This window comes from Lynx canadensis, chromosome E2 (assembly GCF_007474595.2).
Source record: "Lynx canadensis isolate LIC74 chromosome E2, mLynCan4.pri.v2, whole genome shotgun sequence".
NCBI lineage: Eukaryota > Metazoa > Chordata > Mammalia > Carnivora > Felidae > Lynx > Lynx canadensis.
This window is the reverse complement of record NC_044317.1, coordinates 54,456,775-54,476,640: the sequence shown is the minus strand read 5'-3', so window position 1 is coordinate 54,476,640 and position 19,866 is coordinate 54,456,775. Positions and strand designations below refer to the sequence as shown.

Below are 19,866 nucleotides of genomic sequence, written 5' to 3'. Positions count from 1 at the left end.
AAATAAACTACCAGGAAAAATTGTTCAAGGCATTTTACAGAGGAAAAAAAAAGTTATATTATGGAATGCCCAGTACAGGGTTTTTGGTTGTTTTTTTTTTTTTGTTATAAATACATAGTATGATAGAAATCTATGTATACGATGACAACAGTGAGCATTTAGTAGGGTGGGATTAGGGAAAACACTCTCTTTTTAATTCATATCCCTATATCAGGGCTGGGAGTGGGTTCAGGCTCAAAGGCACCACTAGGATCCAGACTGGACAGGTTCCCACAAGCTGGTCAGAATTAGGGCACCGGGGGTAGGTCGCCCCTGAGGGGGAACGAGGACAAGAAAATGGCCCCAGAGGAGGCCAATCCCAGAGCTCAGCCCTCCTTTGACTCCAGCTCCCGTGGCCCCCCTCAGAGCTAGCACCTGGTCTCTCCAGCGACAGGCCACGAGAGACGTCGGACCAGAAGGGGCGGGGGCGAACTGGCTGGGTACCGCCCGACCCAGGCCTCCAGAGGGAGGGTGGAGAAAGAATTGAGTGCGGCCGATTGCTTTAGCCGCCTCAGGGCTTCGAGATAACTGCGAACACAGGAAGGGGGGTGTCTCAGAGCCGGCTCCACCTGCACCCCAGGGCGCCGGGGGCGGGCGTGGGGGTGGAGGTGGTATAAGAGGGCCGCCCCGCACAGGGCTGGACACGCTTGGCTCCCGACTGAGTCCGGAGCCGAGATCACATCAGACCCTCCAGAGGTGAGAAGGGGCCTCGTTTGGGGTGCGGGATGAGGCTGGCTGGACAGCTGGCTCTGCTCCTAAGGGGAGGGTTCTGAGGGTTCTGCCCCGGTTCTGAGGGATGAGGGGCTGGAAGCCTGCCATTTGGCGTCTGTCGGGGAAAAAGGAACTGAGGACCTAGACTTGTAGATGGGGAGGGATGGGAACCCAGATTCCTGGGTCCCAAGGAGAAGGGAGGTCTGGAGGCCTGGCCTCCTGGGTCTGAGGGAGGAAGGGCTGGGGCCGAGACCCCTGGGTCTGCTGGGGGAGAGTTGGGGGCTTGGACTACTGCTTCTTGAACTCTTTGTCCTCCCCGGTCCCAGCAGAAGAGGCCCTTCCTCGGCCTGGCAGCCCCTGGCGAGGCTCAGAGAGGCCACCATGGCAGGATCCCTTCTCTTGCCACTGCAGATCCTACTGTGGTCTCTAGCCCTGAGATCTGCTGCACAAGAAGGTGAGTGCTGAACTGGGAGGCCTGGCTTCACCCCTGGAGTCTCCCTCCATGCCCACTGACCCTTCCCAGGGCCCTCTCTCTCCAAGGACTCCCTGAGTCAGGACCCTCCCCCTGCAGCGGCTCCCGCCCAAGGAAAACAAGACTCTTCTGCCTCCTGCCCTATTTTTTCCTGCTTCCTTCTGACTCCTGGGGTCTCTGTGCCCTCCAGGCCATCTCCTGCACTCAGTGTCGCTCCCATAAGCTTCAGTGGTTGCCTCCAGACAAGATGCTTCTCCTGGGTTTCTGGGCAGACTCCCTCTGTCTCTCTCCACCGCCACGTCCTGCGTTCTCTGCACTGTTCTCCATTTCCACCTCTGCATTCTCCTGTCTCTCTGTCTCTTTCCATCTTTCTCTCCAAAACCATCAGCTGCCTCTTCAGCCCCCTTGATGCTCGCTACCCACGTTTCCCTCCATGTCTCTATCCAGCCCAGGGTGACAAGAGTGGGGAGAAGATTATTGACGGAGTCCCATGTACAAGAGGCTCCCAACCCTGGCAGGTGGCCCTGCTCCGGGGCAATCAGCTTCACTGTGGAGGTGTGTTGCTCGACGAGCAGTGGGTGCTCACCGCTGCCCACTGCAAGATGAGGTATGTGGCAAGGACTGTGGAACCCACTCTCTGGGTCTCTGTCCCCCTTTCTCAGGGTCTCGGTCCCCCTCCTTCTGGGTCTCTCTCCTCCTCTCTTGGGGTCTCTGTCTGCTTCCCTTGAGGTCCCTGTGCCTTCTCCCAATGACAGAGTTTCTCTCTGAATGCCACTGTCTCGCCCCAGTGAGTACCAGGTGCACATGGGCAGTGATCAGCTGGGTGATAAGAGAGCCCAGAAGATCCGGGCCACACAGTCATTCCGCCACCCTGGCTACTCCACTCAGACCCATGTTAATGACCTCATGCTTGTGAAGCTGGATCACCAAGCCAGGCTGTCGTCGAGTGTGAGGAAAGTCAAGCTGTCCTCCCGCTGTGAACCCCCTGGGACCACATGCACCGTTTCTGGTTGGGGCACCACCACCAGCCCGGATGGTAAGGCTGTCTCAGGGACCCAAGAGCCCTGGCTCCTGACTCCTCCTCCCTCGGACCCCAGAGACAAGGAGTCAGGCCCATTTCATGACTTGAGGGTTGAGCCTCTAGCCCCATCTTCCTTCAGGGTCCAAGCACTCTGGGGGCCCCAGGTCCAGGCCTCTGACTGACCACCCCCTCTCTCCACCAGTGACCTTTCCATCGACGCTAATGTGCACAGATGTCAGACTCATCTCCTCCCAGGACTGCAAGAAGGTTTACAAGGACCTGCTGGGAAAGTCCATGCTGTGTGCCGGCATCCCCAACTCCAAGACCAATGCCTGCAACGTGAGACTCCACCTGTCCCCAGCCCTGGCTCCCCTGTCGTCCCCACAATACAGAATCTGTGCACCTGACCCTGGTGCCGAACCTTCCCTTGTACCCCATCCCACCCGAGGGCCAGTTTTCCTAGCTCTCTCTATCCTGTTCTCTGCTGGGGCAGTAGTGGGAGCCCAGGACCTGGCATGACCCTGGGGATGGGGCAGAACGGCAGTGGGAAAGAAGATGTTGAGACAGGCAAGTGAGGCACTGGCTTCAGGCCCAAACTTCAAGTGGATGCCAAAATAAATCATATTCTACTAATGCAATATTCTACAAAATTAGAATCCGTGCAGGGGCGCCTGGGTGGCTCAGTCGATTGAGCATCCGACTTCGGCTCAAGTCATGATCTTGCAGTTCGTGAGTTCGAGCCCCGCATCAGGCTCTGTGCTGACAGCTCAGAGCCTGGAGTCTGCTTCGGATTCTGTGTCTCCCTCTCTCTGCCCCTCCTCCATTCATGCTCTCTCTCTCTCTGTCTCAAAAATAAATAAACATTAAAAAAATTAAAAAATAAATAAAATCCATACAAAAAGTCCATGATGAGCAAAATATCAGAATTTTCAGTAAAGAGCAATCAGTCTTACTGAACCACTCATTTGCCTCGGTCTCCAGTAATGATGCAGCATAGCACTGTACTGACCCTGTCTTTACCTAAAGTTGGGATACCGTGCTCAGCATGGACTTTTTCATACCAAATTTGATTTTTTTTTAACTATTGCATTACAATACTATTTAGTGCAATTATTGAGATTTTGTGCCCAGAGCTAATGTCTCCTCCACCTTATCCCGGTCCTACTTTTTAGGAAAGGAACTATCTCCCCTTCCTCTTTGTTCCTCCTTCTTCATCTTTTTATTTTTAATATTTATTTTATTTATTTTGAGGGAGAGAGAGAGAGAGAGAGAGAAAGCAGGGAAGGAGGAGAGAGAGAGGGAGAGAATCCCAAGCAGGCTCTGAGCCTGTGCCAACAGGCACAGGACATGGGGCCTGACCTCAGGAACCATGAGATCATAACCTGCGCCGAAATCAAGAGTTGGATGCTTAACTGAGCCACCCAGGAACCCTGTTCATCATCTTTATAACCTCCTTTCTGTCTCTAAATGTCATCGCTTTCCATCTTCCTCTCTCTCTCTCTCCCTCCTTCTCTCTCTCTCTCTCTCTCGTCTGCCACTGTCACTCTTTTTATTTACCTGTCTCTACCTGTGTTCATCTTTGCTTCACCCCCTACATTTCTTCCTCTCTGTCCCCCTCTTCCTTCTGCCTTCTTTCCACCCTTCTTTCTGTACCCCCACTCTCTTTGCCCACGTCGGTACAGTTTTCAGGGGAAGTGGGGTGGTGTGTGTTAGAGATGGGGGGGGATGAGACAAGGATGTATGTCCTAGAGAGTGGCAGGGGGTGGGGCTTTTTCCCTAGTGAGGGCCGGCTTCATGAATATGCAAGTTGTGCAGTGGCACAGGGCTTCACTCCACACTCGGGAGAGTCCCGCACATGGTTTAACGCACTTCTGTTGTTGTCTTGAATCTCTTAATAATTTTTGAACAAGGGGGCTGCATATTCATTTTGCACTGCGGTCTGTGAATTATGTCATTGGCCCTGCCCCTGTTCCCCTTTCATGCTCAAGGGGCATGTATCCATTCTCTGGGGACGATGCTCCTTCTCCCTCTGGCTTGGCGAAGAAGAGTCCTTAACGAGGGGAAAGTAAGTGGGACTCTAACCTCTGGAAGCTCCCTCACCTCCCAGTGGTTGGTCCCATTGGCTGGGGCACAAGTCGATGTCTTCAGATAGCCGTTTGGTTCTCTCCAGGACAGCACTAATTTGTGCTCTCCCACTGGTCTCCAGAGACCATGAGTCTTTTCCCATTGGCCAGAGTGGAAGTTCATGGTCTGGCAGGACAGAGATGTGATAACTACACACTGTGGACATGTCTGTGGTGGTTGCTCTGAAACCAAAGCTAATCTGCTCTTTCTTCTCCAGGGTGACTCAGGGGGACCACTGATGTGCAAAGGTACCCTGCAAGGCCTGGTGTCCTGGGGAACTTTCCCTTGTGGCCAACCCAATGACCCAGGTGTCTATACCCAAGTCTGCAAGTACTTCAAGTGGATAAATGAGACCATGAGAAGGCATGGCTAATCTCTGCATACCTCCCATCTCTTCATCTATACTCCTGGAACAAGAAATTTACAGAAATAAGGACGTGATGAACTGTGGTCATTATTTGACCTTACCTTTCCTCAAAGACATATTACAACCTCAACAATATGCCATGTGTGTAAACCAATCAAATTAACAAAGGCCTAACACACAAAAACCTCAGTATTGGTAAAGACCAGCACTCTTAACCAGCGGAACTGTAAATCGTGCAATTTTCATGGAAGGCAGTTTGGCAAGGTGAATTGAGACCCTTAGTTACCACCGTTGACCCTGTGATTCTGGTTTAGAAAGATATTACCGAAAAAATAAACTAAAAATCCAACTGCGGAGCAAGGTTTGAATTCATCACAACAGTATCCTGGCAAAACAGTGGAAACACTGAACATGTCCCAAATCAGTGGATTGTTTAGATCAATAATAGGCCTGTTTGGGACAAGGATGTTAGGAAGCTGTTAAGGATAATAACTTTGCAGCATGCTAGTGTTATTCAAGAATGTTTGTGTTGTATGATGGAACATGAAAAAAGAGATACAAATATGTGTATGTGACTCTAGCCATGTGAAATGAAATAGTCACAGAATAAAATCCGAAAAGACATGTACTAACCTGCATTCAGTGGTAGTTACAGGGTGCCTCCTTCCTTCCATTTATTTTCTGTGGGTGTGCACTTTTGCAACATGCAAACAAAGGTGGAAAAGCTCTGAAGGTCTAAGGCTGGGGGAGAGGGACCCTTAAGAGAGGGAGACACATCTGATTTCGAGCCCTCGCCCTGCTCCCTGCCTAGTGACCCGTTTCTGTCCATTTCCCAGATTTTAGTTTTCCTCATCTGTAAAATGGGGGAGACAGAGAGATAGAGAGCAAGAAAAGGTCAAGAGGGAAGAAGGAAGGGCGGAGGAAAAAGAGAATAAGCCTACCTCATTGGGGTGGAAAGGACGTGAAAGTGTTCCTGAGTATTTCACAGGTGGCAAACCAGGAAAGAAGGAAGTTTTCGGGAAGGATAGGGCTGGCGGGGGGATGGGACACCTGAGTCCCCCAAGAGCCCACCCAAAGTGAGCAGCTAGCATCCCAGGTGCCAGAGAAAGATGGGGGAGGGAATTTGGGTTGGTGGGGTCCTATTCTCAAAGAAGGCAGGGGAGGGACCTCTGGAAGAGAGGAGGGAGGAGTCGCCTGTGACTCAGAGACTGGCCATGCCCCTGGCTTCATGCCATCCGAGGCTCTCTGGGCAATCACACCTCAGACGCTGCTGACAGAGGGATCCTCTCCAGCCCAAGGCTCACCCTCCTGCCTCCTTGCCAGTTTCTCCCCCAGAATTCCGAGCCACTGTCCTCCAGATCCTTCCTCTCCCCATCTCATCTCCTTGGCAAGTCTCTCCTAGCCTCCAACTCCTCTACTCCTCCCCATATTGCAGAAATCATAGGAGTCCAGACCCCTCCTCAGACCTAAGCATCCCTGCCTCCAACACCTCTCCCCTCAGACCCAGGTGTCCCCTGGCCCCCCCTGCCTCTGTATCAGTGTCAAGTTTAAGTAAGGAACGTCAAGGGTTTCCAGCCACCATCCTCCATGAAGATCCATCAACTTTTCCTCTCCCAGGCAAGTCGCCCCAAATCAATATTCGATCTAAAGTTTAAAAAGTAATGAAACCTCGAAGTTGCACTAAATCAGCCTGGAGACACCTGGCCCTCCCTTTTGGCAGCTCCCATATACAAGTGTGGGGTTGGGTTCGTTTGCAATGACTTGAGATAGTGCTCTTGTTGGATTGTTTAAAAAATTACTTCCTTTCTTTTTGGACAGACAGCTCAGCATAGTAGACAAAGGCACTGACTGCAGAACCAGGCTTCTTGGATTCCAGCCCCTACAAGCTATTTGCACATGACTTCCCCATTCCTCTTCCTTCATCCTTGAAGTGAGAGAAATAACACCTATTTCCCAGGTGTGTTATGAAGATTAAATAAACTTAATATTCAGAAAGTGCTAGAACAGTGCCTAACATGGAATAAGCCGTCAGTTGAAGCCGTATTGGCTCTTATTGTCTGTAATTTCTGGCACTTTTTTCCTTGCGTACACTCTCAAAGTTTTCTTGTAACACGTTTTCTTTATTGAAGACTTTTGCAGAGCACGTCAATTTGGAGAAAAACGTCTTGTACATAAGCATGCGTGGCACGCAGAGAGGGCAGAATCCTAAAGGTCACTGGCAGATGCCTGCAGTTGGGCACTTCATTATCTCTCTTCTAGAGGCTCTTAGAGGTGGAGCTCCACACCGCCTATCGCCTCCCTCCTTTCCCACGAGGCTCTCTCAACAACTCCCCCTAGCCCTCCCATCCCTTATTCCAGTAAGGTACACCCGGTGGGAGCACCAAAAGGTGGATCATGTCTACCGCCATGTTGGAAATTGAGTTCCAATCCAAAAGGCCCCACCATTTCCTGGGTGTTGGATGTTGAGTAATTAACTTCCTTCTCTGAGCCTCAGTTTCTTCTTTGTAAAATGGGAGTGGGTGTAATGAAGTCATTTAATCATTTGGTCAACATTTTCTGAGGCTTCCTCTGGGCCAGGTCCTGTGAGGGCACTTGGGACACAGGGGTGACTTAGCCTTAGTGCCTGCCCTCAAGGAGCTCATGATCCAGTGGGAGAGGGGGGTGATGTGGATTCAGATGCTTACGGTCCAAGGTGACCTGGGGGAGGCACCTGCTGTGGGAACCTAGGTGAGAGAGTGACTAACCCAAGTGCAGGGAGTGGAAGTTGGAAGGTGTTCAGGGAAGGCTTCCCGAAGGAGGTGATATCTAAGCAAAGACTTGAAAGACAAGTTGTGGCCAGGGGAAGGTGAGAAGAGCATTTGGAGAGGGAGAATAGCATGGGTGAGGGCCCAGAGGTGAGAGAGCAATCTTCATGGCTGGAGCACGAGACCCATGGGCAGAGCTGGGCTGTGCAATGTGGTGGTTTCTGACCACGGTGGCTCCTGACTTGTGAAATGTGGCAAGTTTTAAATGAGATGCGCTGTAAGGGAAAGACACATCAGATTCCAAACACCGTGCAAAAAATAAGAAGGCAAACTATCTTTAAACATGTTCTTATTTCGATTTCACATGGCAATATTGGATGTATTGGGTTAAATGAAATATTAAAATGAACTTGTTTCTTTTTACTATTTATTTTAAATTTTTTTTAATTTTTAATTTTCTAAAAATTTTTCATATTTATTTATTTATTGAGAGAGAGAGAGAGAGAGCCCAAACAGGAGAGGGACAGAGTGAAAGGAGACACAGAATCTGAAGCAGGCTCCAGGCTCCAAGCTGTCAGCACAGAGCTTGACGTGGGGCTTGAAATTACGAACCACATGATCATGACCTGACCCGAAGCCGGACATTTCATTGAGCCACCCAGGTGCCCGTAATTAATTTTTTTTTTATTTTAGAGAGAGAAAGCAAGCAGGAGAGAGGGACAGAAGGAGAGGGAAAGAGAGAGAGAGAGAACCTTAGGCTGACTCTATGTTCATCATGGAACCCAATGCAGGGCTCAATCCCACGACTCTGGGATCATGACCTGAGCCAAAATCAAGAGTTGGATGCTCAACTGGCTGAGCCACACCTAGATGTCCCTCTTTTTACTATTTAAAAAAAGAAGTGTGGTTATTAGAAAATTTAAAAGTGCACGTATACTTGGCATTATATTTCTGTTGACCAGTGTTGCCCTGGATGCCGAAGGGTCTCCCAACACCTGGCTGAGAGGCTGGGACTTTGTCCCAGGGATGATGGGACAGCCAGAGCAGGGCTATGAGCAGGAGAGGGGCAGGGTCAGCTCTGGGTGCAGGAAGACCCCTCTGGGGTCAAGGGAAGGATACAGAGAAGGGGGAAGAGCCCAGGGTGGTGCTCCAGGTGGGCGAGAAGCAGGTCTGAGCTGGGATCAGGGACATGGGGATAGAGAGGAGGGAGCCAACAGAGAGAGAAGGTGCTGGGCCGGGCTGTGAGAGATCCAGCCGGCTGTCAGGGAGGATGGCGGGTTCTGAGAAGATGCTGACTTCAGTGGGAACGTGGGTGTGAGGGGCCTGGAGGAGGTTGGGAGCATGGGAGCAGTCTGAGAGCACTTTGAATGCCAAATGTTGACTTTCACCCCCCAGTGCCAGGCCCAAGCTGGTGCCGAGGTGGACATTTCTGATACCAGTTGTCCTCATGTCCAGTGATCGGCCCACAAGTCCCCATTTTCCTTCTCATGCTCTGTGCTCATCACATCCATTTTTATTTCCCTCCCCGAGGCCACGCTCCTGCTCATCAGCCCACATCCACCAGCCAGGTGCCCTGCTTCTCCTGACCCCAGGCCCGACTTTCAAGGCCCAGCTTCAAAGGCACCTCCTCAAATCCCCCTGGATCCCTCCAGCACCCGAGGCCCCCATTTCGCACTCCCACATCCCTCTCGCGTTTTCTTGCATCCTTGCGTATTTCCCAGCCTCTCCCTACACGTTGAATCTCATCGTAAACGCCCCCTCCCCCCCCCCCCCCCGTCTCCCTAAACTAACCCACATCTGGGCAAGGGCACAGGCTTCTCATGGAAATGCAGGGGAAGCCGGGGGAGGATAAGCAGACAGAGATGTGGAGAGTGTCAACAGAGACTCAGAGAATAGGGAGAGAGACAGACAGAGATCCAGAGAAACAGATGGGGAAAGAGGCGGAGGAAACACAGGAAAACAGAGAGAAAGAGAGAGACGGATGTGGAGACACCCTCACCGTGGCCAGAGGGGACAGAGGTGGACAATGAGACATCAGAGGTGGGCAGACTTAAAGCAGGGGGACCAGGAGGGTCAGAGGTCCTCATATCCGGGCAGAGGTGGGTGGACAATCAAAGGACAGCAACAGGACTGTCAGACAGGGACAAAGGGAAGCTATTGACACAGCCGCCCGCCTGCCCGGAAGAGAGGTTGAGAAACGGAGCTTCTGGGAGCATGGCACTGGGTGTTGGGGGCGGACAAAGCCCGATTGTTCGAGGCCCCTTTCCCCACAGCGCCAGGGCCTGCGCCCCAGCCCAGGGCAGAGGCGGATGCCAGCTTGGTGACACATGCTTTCTCACTGGCTTGCTGATTACGGTGGGGACACGGAGGTCGTCAGCACCCACAGAGGGACTTACGGGCAGGTGCGTGAATCACCCCAACCCCACTGACCCACGCGGCCTGGTTTTCAGCACCTGAGGGCAGCAGGCCCAGAGGTGGTGGGATCCCTGCAGGCTGGGGGGGCACTGTTTGCTCCCCTGGGCATTGGTATTTGGGTCCCCAGACATCTTCTTGCTTAAGGACCTAGAAGTCTAGGGACTGAGGAAGACAAGTTCCCATCTTTCCTCCTTTAGGCTCAAAAGTGTGCATGCCTAGGCCCTTCTCCTGAAGGTCTAGAATTCTAGGGCCCCCTCCCCTCCTCCCTCAGAACCCAGAGTCTGACCCCCAGCCTCTCCTCCTTCAGACCCAGGAGTCCAGACCCCCAGCGCCTCCTCCCTCAGACCCAGAAGTCCAGGCCACCAGTGCACTCAGGGGCTGGTGTTCCCTTCCACGGGAGCCCAGTCAGGGGTCATCGGGAGCAGGGCCATGGGGCCGTGGGGATGGAAGGAATGTGTGTGGGAGGTCTGGGTGAGGAGGAAAGGGTGGGGCGGCCTCCTGCCTCAGGGACCTGGGGAGACAGGGGTTAAAAGGAAGCACCAGGAGTGTCTGGGGACAGGAACAGCCTCTTCCAGGGAGGCCAGGAAGCCCGGGTGTCTGTCTGGCCTGGGCCCCACAGCCCATACATCCTCTGCTGTCTGTCTCACTGGGTCTGGCTCCTAGGCACCCTCTCTGCTTTCAGTGTCCCGTCTCTCCCCATAACACCCTGCATTTCTGACTCTCTCTGCCTCTTTGTCTATCTGCCTGCGCACGTGCTGTCCCTGCCCCAACCCAAGAGCCCCTCGGCCAGGAGTCCTCTGGACCCCCGGGTAGCCGGCCCCCAGCAGGTAAGATCACACTGCACCCCAGAGCCTCCAGGTGTGGGGTGAGTGACAGGGTAAGCACAGAGCCAAGGTGCAGAAGAAAAACCCCATGGGGAGGGAAGAAGTTCAGAGCCCCTCCTGGGCCATGCCCTTCTGTGGGCAGGCAGCCACACTGGAGCCCAGAGGAGTAAGAGACGAAGCAAGAATCACACTGTGAGCCGCTGCCCGCCCCAGCGGTTCCGGCTTCTCGCTCAGCCCGCCCTCGTGGGACCCCAGGACGGAAGTCATGGTTAGAGTGACAAGAAATCAGGAGGCTAGGTGAAGGACAGATGTCAAGGGTCAGAAGAACATGCAGGCTGGAGTGGAGGGGGGTTGCGGAGGATGGAAGGAAGGGCCTGGGGCGGGGGGTGGTCTGAGGCAGAGACTGAGGAGCATTTGGCTTCCTTTCTCAGGAATGGGCACGAAGACGCTGGTAGTATTGATCCTGATGGCCGCAGGTGGGAAGAAAGGGGACAGGATGGGGCAGTTTGGGGTGCAGTGGGGGCTGCTGATGGGAAGGAGTTTGAGGATGGGGATGGGCTTCGCACAGATATGGAGGTGGGGTGGGCTTGGAGTGAGGAGGAAGTCGGGAGCTAGGTTCAGCATGGGGGGGGGCACAGACAGGAAGGGGAGTGGGAGGTGGTCTGAAAGATGGGGAAGAGTTTGAGGGTGGGGGTGGGAAGGAGATGACCTGGGGTTCACCCTGGGGGATTCACCCGGTGTCTCCAGGCCTCCTCCCTGACTCAGACCCTTCCTCTCTCAGCCTGGGCGGAGGAGCAGAATAAGGTGCTGCATGGCGGACCGTGTGAGCAGACGTCTCATCCCTACCAAGCTGCCCTCTACACATCAGACCACTTGCTCTGCGGAGGGGTTCTCATTCATCCACTGTGGGTCCTCACCGCTGCCCACTGCAAAAAGCCGTGAGTCTCCCCTCTGGGAGTGAGGAGTAGTTGCAGTGAGGCCTGATGGGTGTGTGGGGGGGAGGAGGTCTTGCAGATTTCAGGCACAAAGTAACACACACATCCCCCTGCCCCAGCACAAGACCACCTGGTAACCAGGTTCATCCGGCCAGTATTTAACTGAGCATTAACTATCTGTCAGGCACTGTCTGGGGCCCTGGGGATACAGCAGTGAAAAAGACAAGCAAAATTGCTACCTTTACGAACAACAGACCTTCTAATTGGGGAATCAGATCGTGTGGGGTCCTGTAGGCAGCAATGGCTCGTTGGATTTCATTCTTAGTGCAGGGAGAAGCCATTGGAGACTTTCATTCAGGGAAGCAGCACCATCTGATTCACATTTAAAAAAAAATGCATTTATTTTTGAGAGAGTGCAAGCAAGGGAGGGGCAGAGAGAGGGGGGCAGAGGATCCAAAGCAGGCTCCCCGCTGACAGGCTGACCACAGTGAGCCCAATGTGGGGCTCAAACTCACGAGCCAGGAGATCATGACCTGAGCTGAAGTCGGATGTTCAACCGACTGAGCCATCCAGGTGCCCCCGATTCACATTTCTTTAGAGCACCCTGGCTACCATATTGAAAGTGGGCTGGGCAAGGAGAAATGAAGGGATCCATGTGGATTAACCTAAGGATGATGGCTTGGAGCAGCGTGGTGGCAGTGGGGACGGAGGACAGGTGGAAAGTTTGGGAGGTATTTTGAGACTCAGCTAGCAGGACTTGGGGATGTAGCATGGGAGAAGCAGGGCTGACCTCCAGGTATTTGACTCAAACAAGTGGGTGTTTTGTGGTGTCTCTCTGAGTCAGGGGAGAGGGAAAGAGAGCCAGGTTGGATATGGGCAGAGGAGTGTCAGACATTTTGCTTTAGCCATGGTGATTCTGAGATACGAGGGAGATGTCCAAGAAGCATGAAGGTCAGCCACTGGTGCTCCGGTGAGAGGTCAGAGCTGGAAGTAAACATAAAGGTGTCACCACAAATAAGTGGTATTTAAACACAGGGTGGGATGAGATCATCCAAAAAGTGGACACAGGTAGAATAGCAAAGAAGGCCCAGGACTAATCCTCAGGGCACTAATGACCACTAGTTAGATTAACAGTTGCCATTTTGTTCAACGCTAACTACGGACTGGGTGCTGAGTTAAGCGGTTTATATATATATATATATATATATTTCCTGGAATCTCCACAGTAAGGGACTCTTGGCCCCATTTTGCAGATGAGGACACTGAGACTCAGAGATGTAGTAAGTGGCAATTGAAGTGTTTGTAAACCTACAGGTGCCATTCCCCTCTGTGGGGGGAGGGGTTTAATCATGCAAGGTTATGGACTTAAGGGTCCCCTGCACGGTCTCCCCCCATGCTCAGGCATTGCGCTCACCGTTCTCGTTCATCCATTTGGTCCACATTGATCAAAGCATCTGCTAAGAGCCAGATTTGAGCTGAGCAGTGGGGACTTAGCGGTGGATGAGAGAAATACAGAGCCTCTATTCTTAGGAACACAGGAGCAGAAAGGCACAGAATGTTTTTTAACGAACAAGTCCATGGAAAACCATATAATTACAAATTACCCTAAGTCTGGTGGAGGAAAAGAACAGGGATGTTCCCTAAGAGAAAAAAAACAGAGGTACCCACTTTAGATAGAGGAGGGTGTCAGGAAGGACCTTCTAATGAGATGAAGTTCAAGCTGAGGCATGGAAAATGAACAAGGGTAGACAAATGAAGAGGGAGGAAGAGCATTTAGAGCAGAAGTGCAAAGACAAAGGCCCTGAGGTGGAAACAGTCTGGAGTGCACTAAGAAATTTACCGGTTCGCAGCAAGGTAGAGGATGGTGGAAGGAATTTTATTCCAAGGGCAATGGGGAGCCATGGGAAAACTTTGAGCAAAGGAGGTGACTCTTTGACCCATTTCACAAATGTTCATTGGTTATCTATCATAAATATGACAGACACAGGTCTAGGCACGGAGGACGCTATGTCTGAACAAAACAAAAATCCCATTTGATATTCTAGAGCTGTGCCACCTAATGTAGTAGCCACAAATGGCCAATTAAATTGACATTAAGAAAAATGCAATGGGATGACAAATCCAGGGGCCACATGTCAAGTGCTCAGTAGCCGCTTGTGTCTAGCGGCCACCATATCAAACAGCTGCATGCCTGAGAAAGGTCTATTGAGCAGTGCTGCTATGGTAGAAAGAAAGAAAATACAACAAGTAAATATTTAACAATAAAGGTATATCAGATGGTAATGGTAGGTTCTCTGGTGGCAAAGAAAGCAGGAAGGGGAAATAGGACTTGCATACTAGGATGGATATTTGCACTTCAATTGGGTCATCAGGGAAAGCCTCACTGAGAAGGTGGCATTTGAAGGAAGTGTGGGAGGGAGCCATGCAGCTATGAGGGGAAAAGAGTTGCTGGCAGAAGGAGCGGCCAGTGCAAAGACCCTGGGGTGATAGGATGGCTGCTGTGTTCAAGGAAAGGCAGGGAAGCAAGTGTGGCTAGAGCAGAAGGAGAGAGGGGGAGAGTGGGTTGAGGTGATATCTGAGAGGTGATGAAGATAGGATGTGCAGAACCTTGTGGGTTAGGGTGAAAACTTTAGCCTTTACTCTGAGTGAGATGGGAGTCATGGGAGGGGCCTGAGCAGAGGAGGGACAGGAGGAGGCAGGATATTTTATGTCATTAAAATTTCTCCGGTTGTTTTGTGGAAGATAAACTGTGGAAGGGCAAAGGCAGAAACGAGGAGTCCAGTGAGGTGGCTTCTGCCAACATTCTAGTAAGAGGTGATGGCTCCAGACCAAGATGGCAGCAGTGGGGGCGAGATGTGGTCACGTCCTGGATATACTTTGGAGAGCCAAAAGGATTTCTGGACAGCTTTTGTGTGACGCATGAAATAAAGAGAGTCAAGAATAGTCTCCAAGGTTATTCTGGAAGGATGAAGTTGTCATTTTCTGAGCTGGGAGGAGAACAGGACAGATGGTTCATGGTGCACCAGGCTACCCTTTCTTGCCATCACAGCCCTCTCTGAAGTCTCAGCTGCAGTCCAAGGGCTCCAGGTAAGACCCAGCCCTCCTCTTTCCCAGGAATCTTCAGGTCTACCTGGGGAAACACAACCTTCAGCAAAGGGAGAGTTTCCAGGAGCAGAGCTCTGTTGTCCGGGCTGTGGTCCACCCTGGCTATGATGCTGCCACTCATGACCAGGACATCATGCTGTTACGCCTGTCTCACCCAGCCAAATTCTCTGAACGCATTCAACCACTCCCCCTGGAGCAAGACTGCTCGGCCAACCACACCAGCTGCCACATCCTAGGCTGGGGCAAGACAGCCGATGGTCAGTAGGAGGAGGGTGATGGGGAAGCGCCAATGGGTGACAGGCTATGGAGGAGGTGGGCTCATAGTGAGGACCAATGGGGCAGTCTGTCAATGTGTGAAAGGTCAGTGTGGAGGGGAGGCAAATATGGGAGTAGGGCGAATGAGTGAACAGTCAGTGGAGAAAGTAGACCCATGAGTGAATGGTGTGGAGAGATGGGCCATAAGATGGAGGATCAATGAAAAAGGAGGGTCAGTGGGAAGATTCCAATCAAGAAGGAGGCCAACGATCAAAAGAAACCAGTCAGGACCACAGATGATCAAGAAGAGATAAATGGAGGATGGACTAATGGAAGAAGAGGTATCAATAAAGCATGGCAGCCAGCTGAAAGATGTTAATTGAGAGTGCAAATGGGGTAGAGAGTGATAATAGAGAGGAACCAATGAGGAAGAGTCAATGGTCAAGAGGAATCACTAGACGGAGGACTGGGGGAGGAACAAGTCTAATAGGTCAGCAGGAACCACTGAAGGTGGGTGGGCCGGTAAGTGAAGGGCCAAAAAAGGGAAGGTGGACCATTGGGTGAAGGACCAATAGGAAGGGAGAGCCAATGAGGGAGGTGGGTTCGTTTAGAAACAGCCAATGAGGGAGGAGGACCACTGGATGAAGGGCCAATAGGAAGGGAGAGCCAATGGGAGCGTGGGCGGGGAATGAAACCAGTTAGGAAAGCACCAATGGGCAAGTGTTGGCCAGTCAAGATGAACCAATGGAAAGAAGGGTCCAGTGAATGATGAAAGGGTGGAGGAGGGACTAGCAGAATAGAGTCTAGAGGTCCCTTGGAACAACTGAAGAAGGTGGGATCAATGAAAGAGAAGAGTAGAGGCAGAACCTTAGAGAAAGGGAAAACCAATAAGAAATGAAGATTCCCGGAGAAAAGGTGATTAATAAGGAAGAAGGGCCAATGAGAGGAAAGAATGATGTAAAGGGGGACCAATCAAGAGTCAGAGCCAATGGGTTTTTATGAAAGAAAGACAAATAGGAAGAAGGAAATCAGTGGGAAGTAAGGACCAATAGGGGAGAGGTGACTCATAGGGGTTGGAAGATCGCTGGTGAGGATGTGAGAAGGACAGGTTGTGAGATGAGCCTGGCCCATCTTTCTCTGCAGGTGGATTTCCTAACACCATCCAGTGTGCATACATTCATCTGGTGTCCCATGAGGAATGTGAGCGTGCCTACCCCAGCCAGATCACCCGGAACATGGTGTGTGCTGGGGATGAAAAGTACGGGAAGGATTCCTGCCAGGTGAGGCCACCAGGACCTGCCAGTGACATAGCCAAGAGCAGAGACAGGAAGAGAGAGATACACAGACCCAAATAGAGCTTTCCATGCTGGGAGACAATCCCAGGGAGAGAGTCTTAATTTGATACTCAGAGACACAGCCAGGAACAGGCAGAGATATAAAGACAGCCAGTAGAGACAAGGACGGAGATGGAGAGGTGAAGAACCAGAGAGACACAATAAGGAGCCAGAGGGTGTGAGGGGACCATCCTTCCTCAGACAGAACCCCTGAAAGTCCTGTTTGGACATGGCCGAGCTCTGGAGGTGGGCAGACCACAGCTGCAAAGAGACAGGGCTCATCCCCACTCCCAAATACCTCCTTTAACTTGGGGGTTTTGTTTTCCCCATCATCCATCAGATCTCTCCTATTTATGGCAAAATTTACCCCAGTGCATTGAGGGACGTGAAGAGACCAGTCAAGAGGGAGAAAGAGACAGAGACAGAGAAAACGATACACAGCAAGTTGGACGCAAAGAAAGGGCAATCAGACAGACCCCATTTCCACAACTGTCTTTTCTCGCTCCAGTTTTGTCGACATGCATGCATACATCACGGTAGAAGTTTCAGGTGTATAGCATAGTGTTTGACTTCCATATATTGTGGAATGATTGTTGCAGTCAGTTAACTTAGTACCCATTATCCCCTGTGGATTCAATAAAAAGAGAAGCAAAAAAGATGGGAACCCAATCCCCACTCCCCAGATTAGAAATAGTGTGAATTTGTTCAGATCTGGCTTTTGTAAAGAGGGGCCTGATTACAACTAATAGTTTCTCTTTTTTTTAATGTTTTGTTTATTTTTGAGACAGAGAGACAGTGAGACAGAGCACGAGTGGGGAGGGGCAGAGAGAGAAGGAGACACAGAATCTGAAGCGGGCTCCAGGCTCTGAGCCATCACCACAGAGCCTGACACGGGGCTCAAACTCACAAACTATGGGATAATGACTTGAGCCAAAGTCGGACGCTTATCCAACTGAGCCACCTAGGCGTCCCCACCCCCCCCCCCCAAGAGATTTTATTTTAAGTAATCTCTACACCCAACATGAGGCTCAAACTCACAACCCCGAGGTCAGGAGTTGCATTCTCCACCGACTGAACCAGCCATGAGTCACTGTCTCTCTTTCTTTTCTCTGTGTGTGTTTCTGTATCTGACTCTCTCCCTCTTTTCCACAGGGCGATTCCGGGGGCCCGCTGGTGTGTGGAGACCGTCTCCGAGGTCTTGTGTCATGGGGAAATGTCCCCTGTGGATCCAAGGAGAAGCCAGGAGTCTACACTGATGTCTGCAGATATGGCCACTGGATCCGAAAAACCATTCAGGCCAACTAACCCTGACATGTGACATCCAACTCTTGACCTGTGACCCCCACCTGCTGGCTCCAGAATATCTCTGACCAAGACTTTACCTTCCCCCCACCTGCCTAGATCCAACCCTTAATGCTTAATAAAAGCAGCGACGTGACAGCACAAATTCACCCTGATTTTACCCCGGCCCCATCCTCGCATCACTGGGGGCAAGTGGGGATATGAGCTAAGGTCTTACCCCCACCACTAAGAGAATACAGGAAAACTCCTTCCAAGCATCTCTTCTTTCCTGGTTGTCTCATGGGCTCTACTCCTTCCTGCAGAGGGGTGGTCACAAGTCTGGCAAATTTCTGCTCCTTGCTGGTCGTCTGCCCTTAGGAAGTGACTTCCTTCACTGTGTAGATTTTCTCATCTGTAGCATAAGGATAATGACAGGACATTCCTCATTAGGTGGCAGCTGTCATTGGGAAGATTCAAGATTCCAAACATGTGGAACACAGACGAGAGGCCCTGACACCCTAACACACCCGCTTGAACAATAAAGAGTGGATTTTATTATTATTGTGATTTTTTTTTTTTTTGCTTTTATTCCATGTCTGCCTCTCTGAAACCCGGGTATTCTTAGTCACCTTTTACAGCCCAGTTTTGTTTCTCCTCCCCTCTAAGAAGACATCTGTGAGTACTCCACCTGGTTCTAGCCTTCATGGTGGCTCTCTCCCCTCCACTCCTTTTGTAGCAGTGAAAGCAGGGGGGTGAGAAGGCTGGGAGGTCACTGTGTGTAGATGGGAGAGCAGAGCAGGAGCCAGATCCCAAAAGACCGCGGACCCTAGGTTGAGAGGCTAGGACTTTCTCCTGAGGGTAGTGGGGAGCCATGGGAGGCTCGTGAGCGGGGGCAGCACTGTGGCTTTGTACAGGATGGACCAGAGAGGGGAGACTGGAGGCCAGGGAGGAGATTGAAATGACGGTGCAGGGAGAGAGGAGGGCTGAGTGGCGGCTGGGTGGTCTGGGGAAGGAGGCTGAATATGGGGTCACTGTATGGAAACGGTTGGGCGGATGACATTCTCATAGAGGAGAGAACCTGTAGAAAGTCCCGGGGGTGTGAGAACATCAGGTGTGCCCCAGATGGCACACCACTCAGGTGATGGCAAGTCATTCAGGATGGGGGAGCCAGGGTTTGAGGAAGGAGGAGTGGGTGGTGTGGCTGAAAGTGTGGGTCAGTAGACGGCAGTGTTGGCCTTGAGTGCCAGGAAGAAGCACTTGGCCTTGATCCCGAGGGCCTTGAGAAAAGGACAGGGTCAGATCTGTGCACCAGAAAGATCTTGCTGTGGTCCATTTGAAGGGAGAGCAATGGGCAGAGGGGAGGAGAGACTGTAGGTCCCCCTAAGAAATGAAGGGAACAGACACCAGGCTTCTTCATGCTTTCTGGGCTTCTCCCACCAACATGCACCATACGTGATCCCTAACCAATGTACACACCTCTACCCCCAAGTCCCAGGCCTGTCCCTGTCCTCAGAGAAGCCTTCTTTTCTTACAACCCCTATGCATCATCTCTGAGGAAGGCAAAACAGCCTCTAAGCCAGGTGTCCTTCCGGGGAGGTGAGTGGGATGGGTAGGGGCTCCCAGAGAGAGAGGGAAAAGAGGGCTCTACATGGGGGCTGGATTGAAGAGCAGAGAAATATTTAGGAACAGAGGGAGAATCAGAGACAGCAATTCATCTGTTTCAATATTTACTGCAACTTAATTTTTACCCAGCACAGCATAGAACAAAATTGGAAGTTGCTAAACATAGCAATCGCATCATAGGAAATGTTCAAAGTCAGTCGTGTGTTATTCTACAATGGGAGAGTTATGTGGTCCAAAGACAGAGGGAGTCTTAAAAGAACAGAGACCCTCAGTTGCAACGGTCTTCAGATTTAGAGAAAAAACATACGTGCATGTCTTAAAAATCTAAGGTGAAAGTTGATCAAGCCACATGATGGCGGGGAGTGGCTGATTTTTATGTGTACATGGAAATATTGTCACGTGAATGGCCTGGGCCCGCCTTGACCAATCCCTCCTGAAGGTTATGAATGACAAATAGGGCCATGAAATGCGCCAGAGTCACCAGGAGGAGCCAGTCAGTGGATGTCCAGAAGAACTAAATCAACTTCAGTTAATTGAGAGAGAATTGTCTTCCTTTTTCAAAGATATTGATTTATTTTGAGACAGAGAGCGCAAGCAGGGGAGGGGCAGAGAGGGA

The 19,866-nt window shown here is 51.4% G+C and overlaps 2 protein-coding genes across 3 annotated transcripts; both read left to right on the top strand.

The window, feature by feature from the left end:
- Window positions 1-1,131: 1,131 nt before the first annotated feature.
- Window positions 1,132-4,740, top strand: KLK7 (kallikrein related peptidase 7). The gene is made up of 5 exons (XM_030299405.1): window positions 1,132-1,204; window positions 1,670-1,829; window positions 2,011-2,258; window positions 2,446-2,582; window positions 4,585-4,740. The coding sequence occupies exons 1-5, from the start codon at window positions 1,132-1,134 to the stop codon at window positions 4,738-4,740; spliced, it is 774 nt and encodes a 257-aa protein (XP_030155265.1).
- A 5,024-nt stretch (window positions 4,741-9,764) lies between these two features.
- On the top strand, window positions 9,765-18,182 carry KLK6 (kallikrein related peptidase 6). 2 transcript variants are annotated; one of them, XM_030299403.1, is made up of 7 exons: window positions 9,765-9,880; window positions 10,670-10,720; window positions 11,149-11,193; window positions 11,499-11,655; window positions 14,767-15,014; window positions 16,156-16,292; window positions 17,499-18,182. In XM_030299403.1, exons 3-7 carry the CDS (start codon window positions 11,151-11,153, stop codon window positions 17,649-17,651), a joined length of 738 nt encoding a protein of 245 aa, XP_030155263.1. In that variant the 5' UTR covers window positions 9,765-9,880; window positions 10,670-10,720; window positions 11,149-11,150; the 3' UTR covers window positions 17,652-18,182. The 2 variants fall into 2 exon arrangements, with proteins under 2 accessions (XP_030155263.1, XP_030155262.1); XM_030299402.1 differs by lacking the exon at window positions 10,670-10,720.
- Window positions 18,183-19,866: the final 1,684 nt, after the last annotated feature.

Coding starts and splice junctions, on each gene's coding strand:
- KLK7 (XM_030299405.1), top strand. CDS start 1,132: ATGGCAGGATCCCTTCTCTTGCCACTGCAGATCCTACTGTGGTCTCTA. Junction 1,205..1,669: donor GAGATCTGCTGCACAAGAAG/GTGAGTGCTGAA, acceptor GTCTCTATCCAG/CCCAGGGTGACAAGAGTGGG. Junction 2,259..2,445: donor CACCACCACCAGCCCGGATG/GTAAGGCTGTCT, acceptor TCTCTCCACCAG/TGACCTTTCCATCGACGCTA.
- KLK6 (XM_030299402.1), top strand. CDS start 11,151: ATGGGCACGAAGACGCTGGTAGTATTGATCCTGATGGCCGCAG. Junction 11,194..11,498: donor ATTGATCCTGATGGCCGCAG/GTGGGAAGAAAG, acceptor TTCCTCTCTCAG/CCTGGGCGGAGGAGCAGAAT. Junction 16,293..17,498: donor ACGGGAAGGATTCCTGCCAG/GTGAGGCCACCA, acceptor TCTTTTCCACAG/GGCGATTCCGGGGGCCCGCT.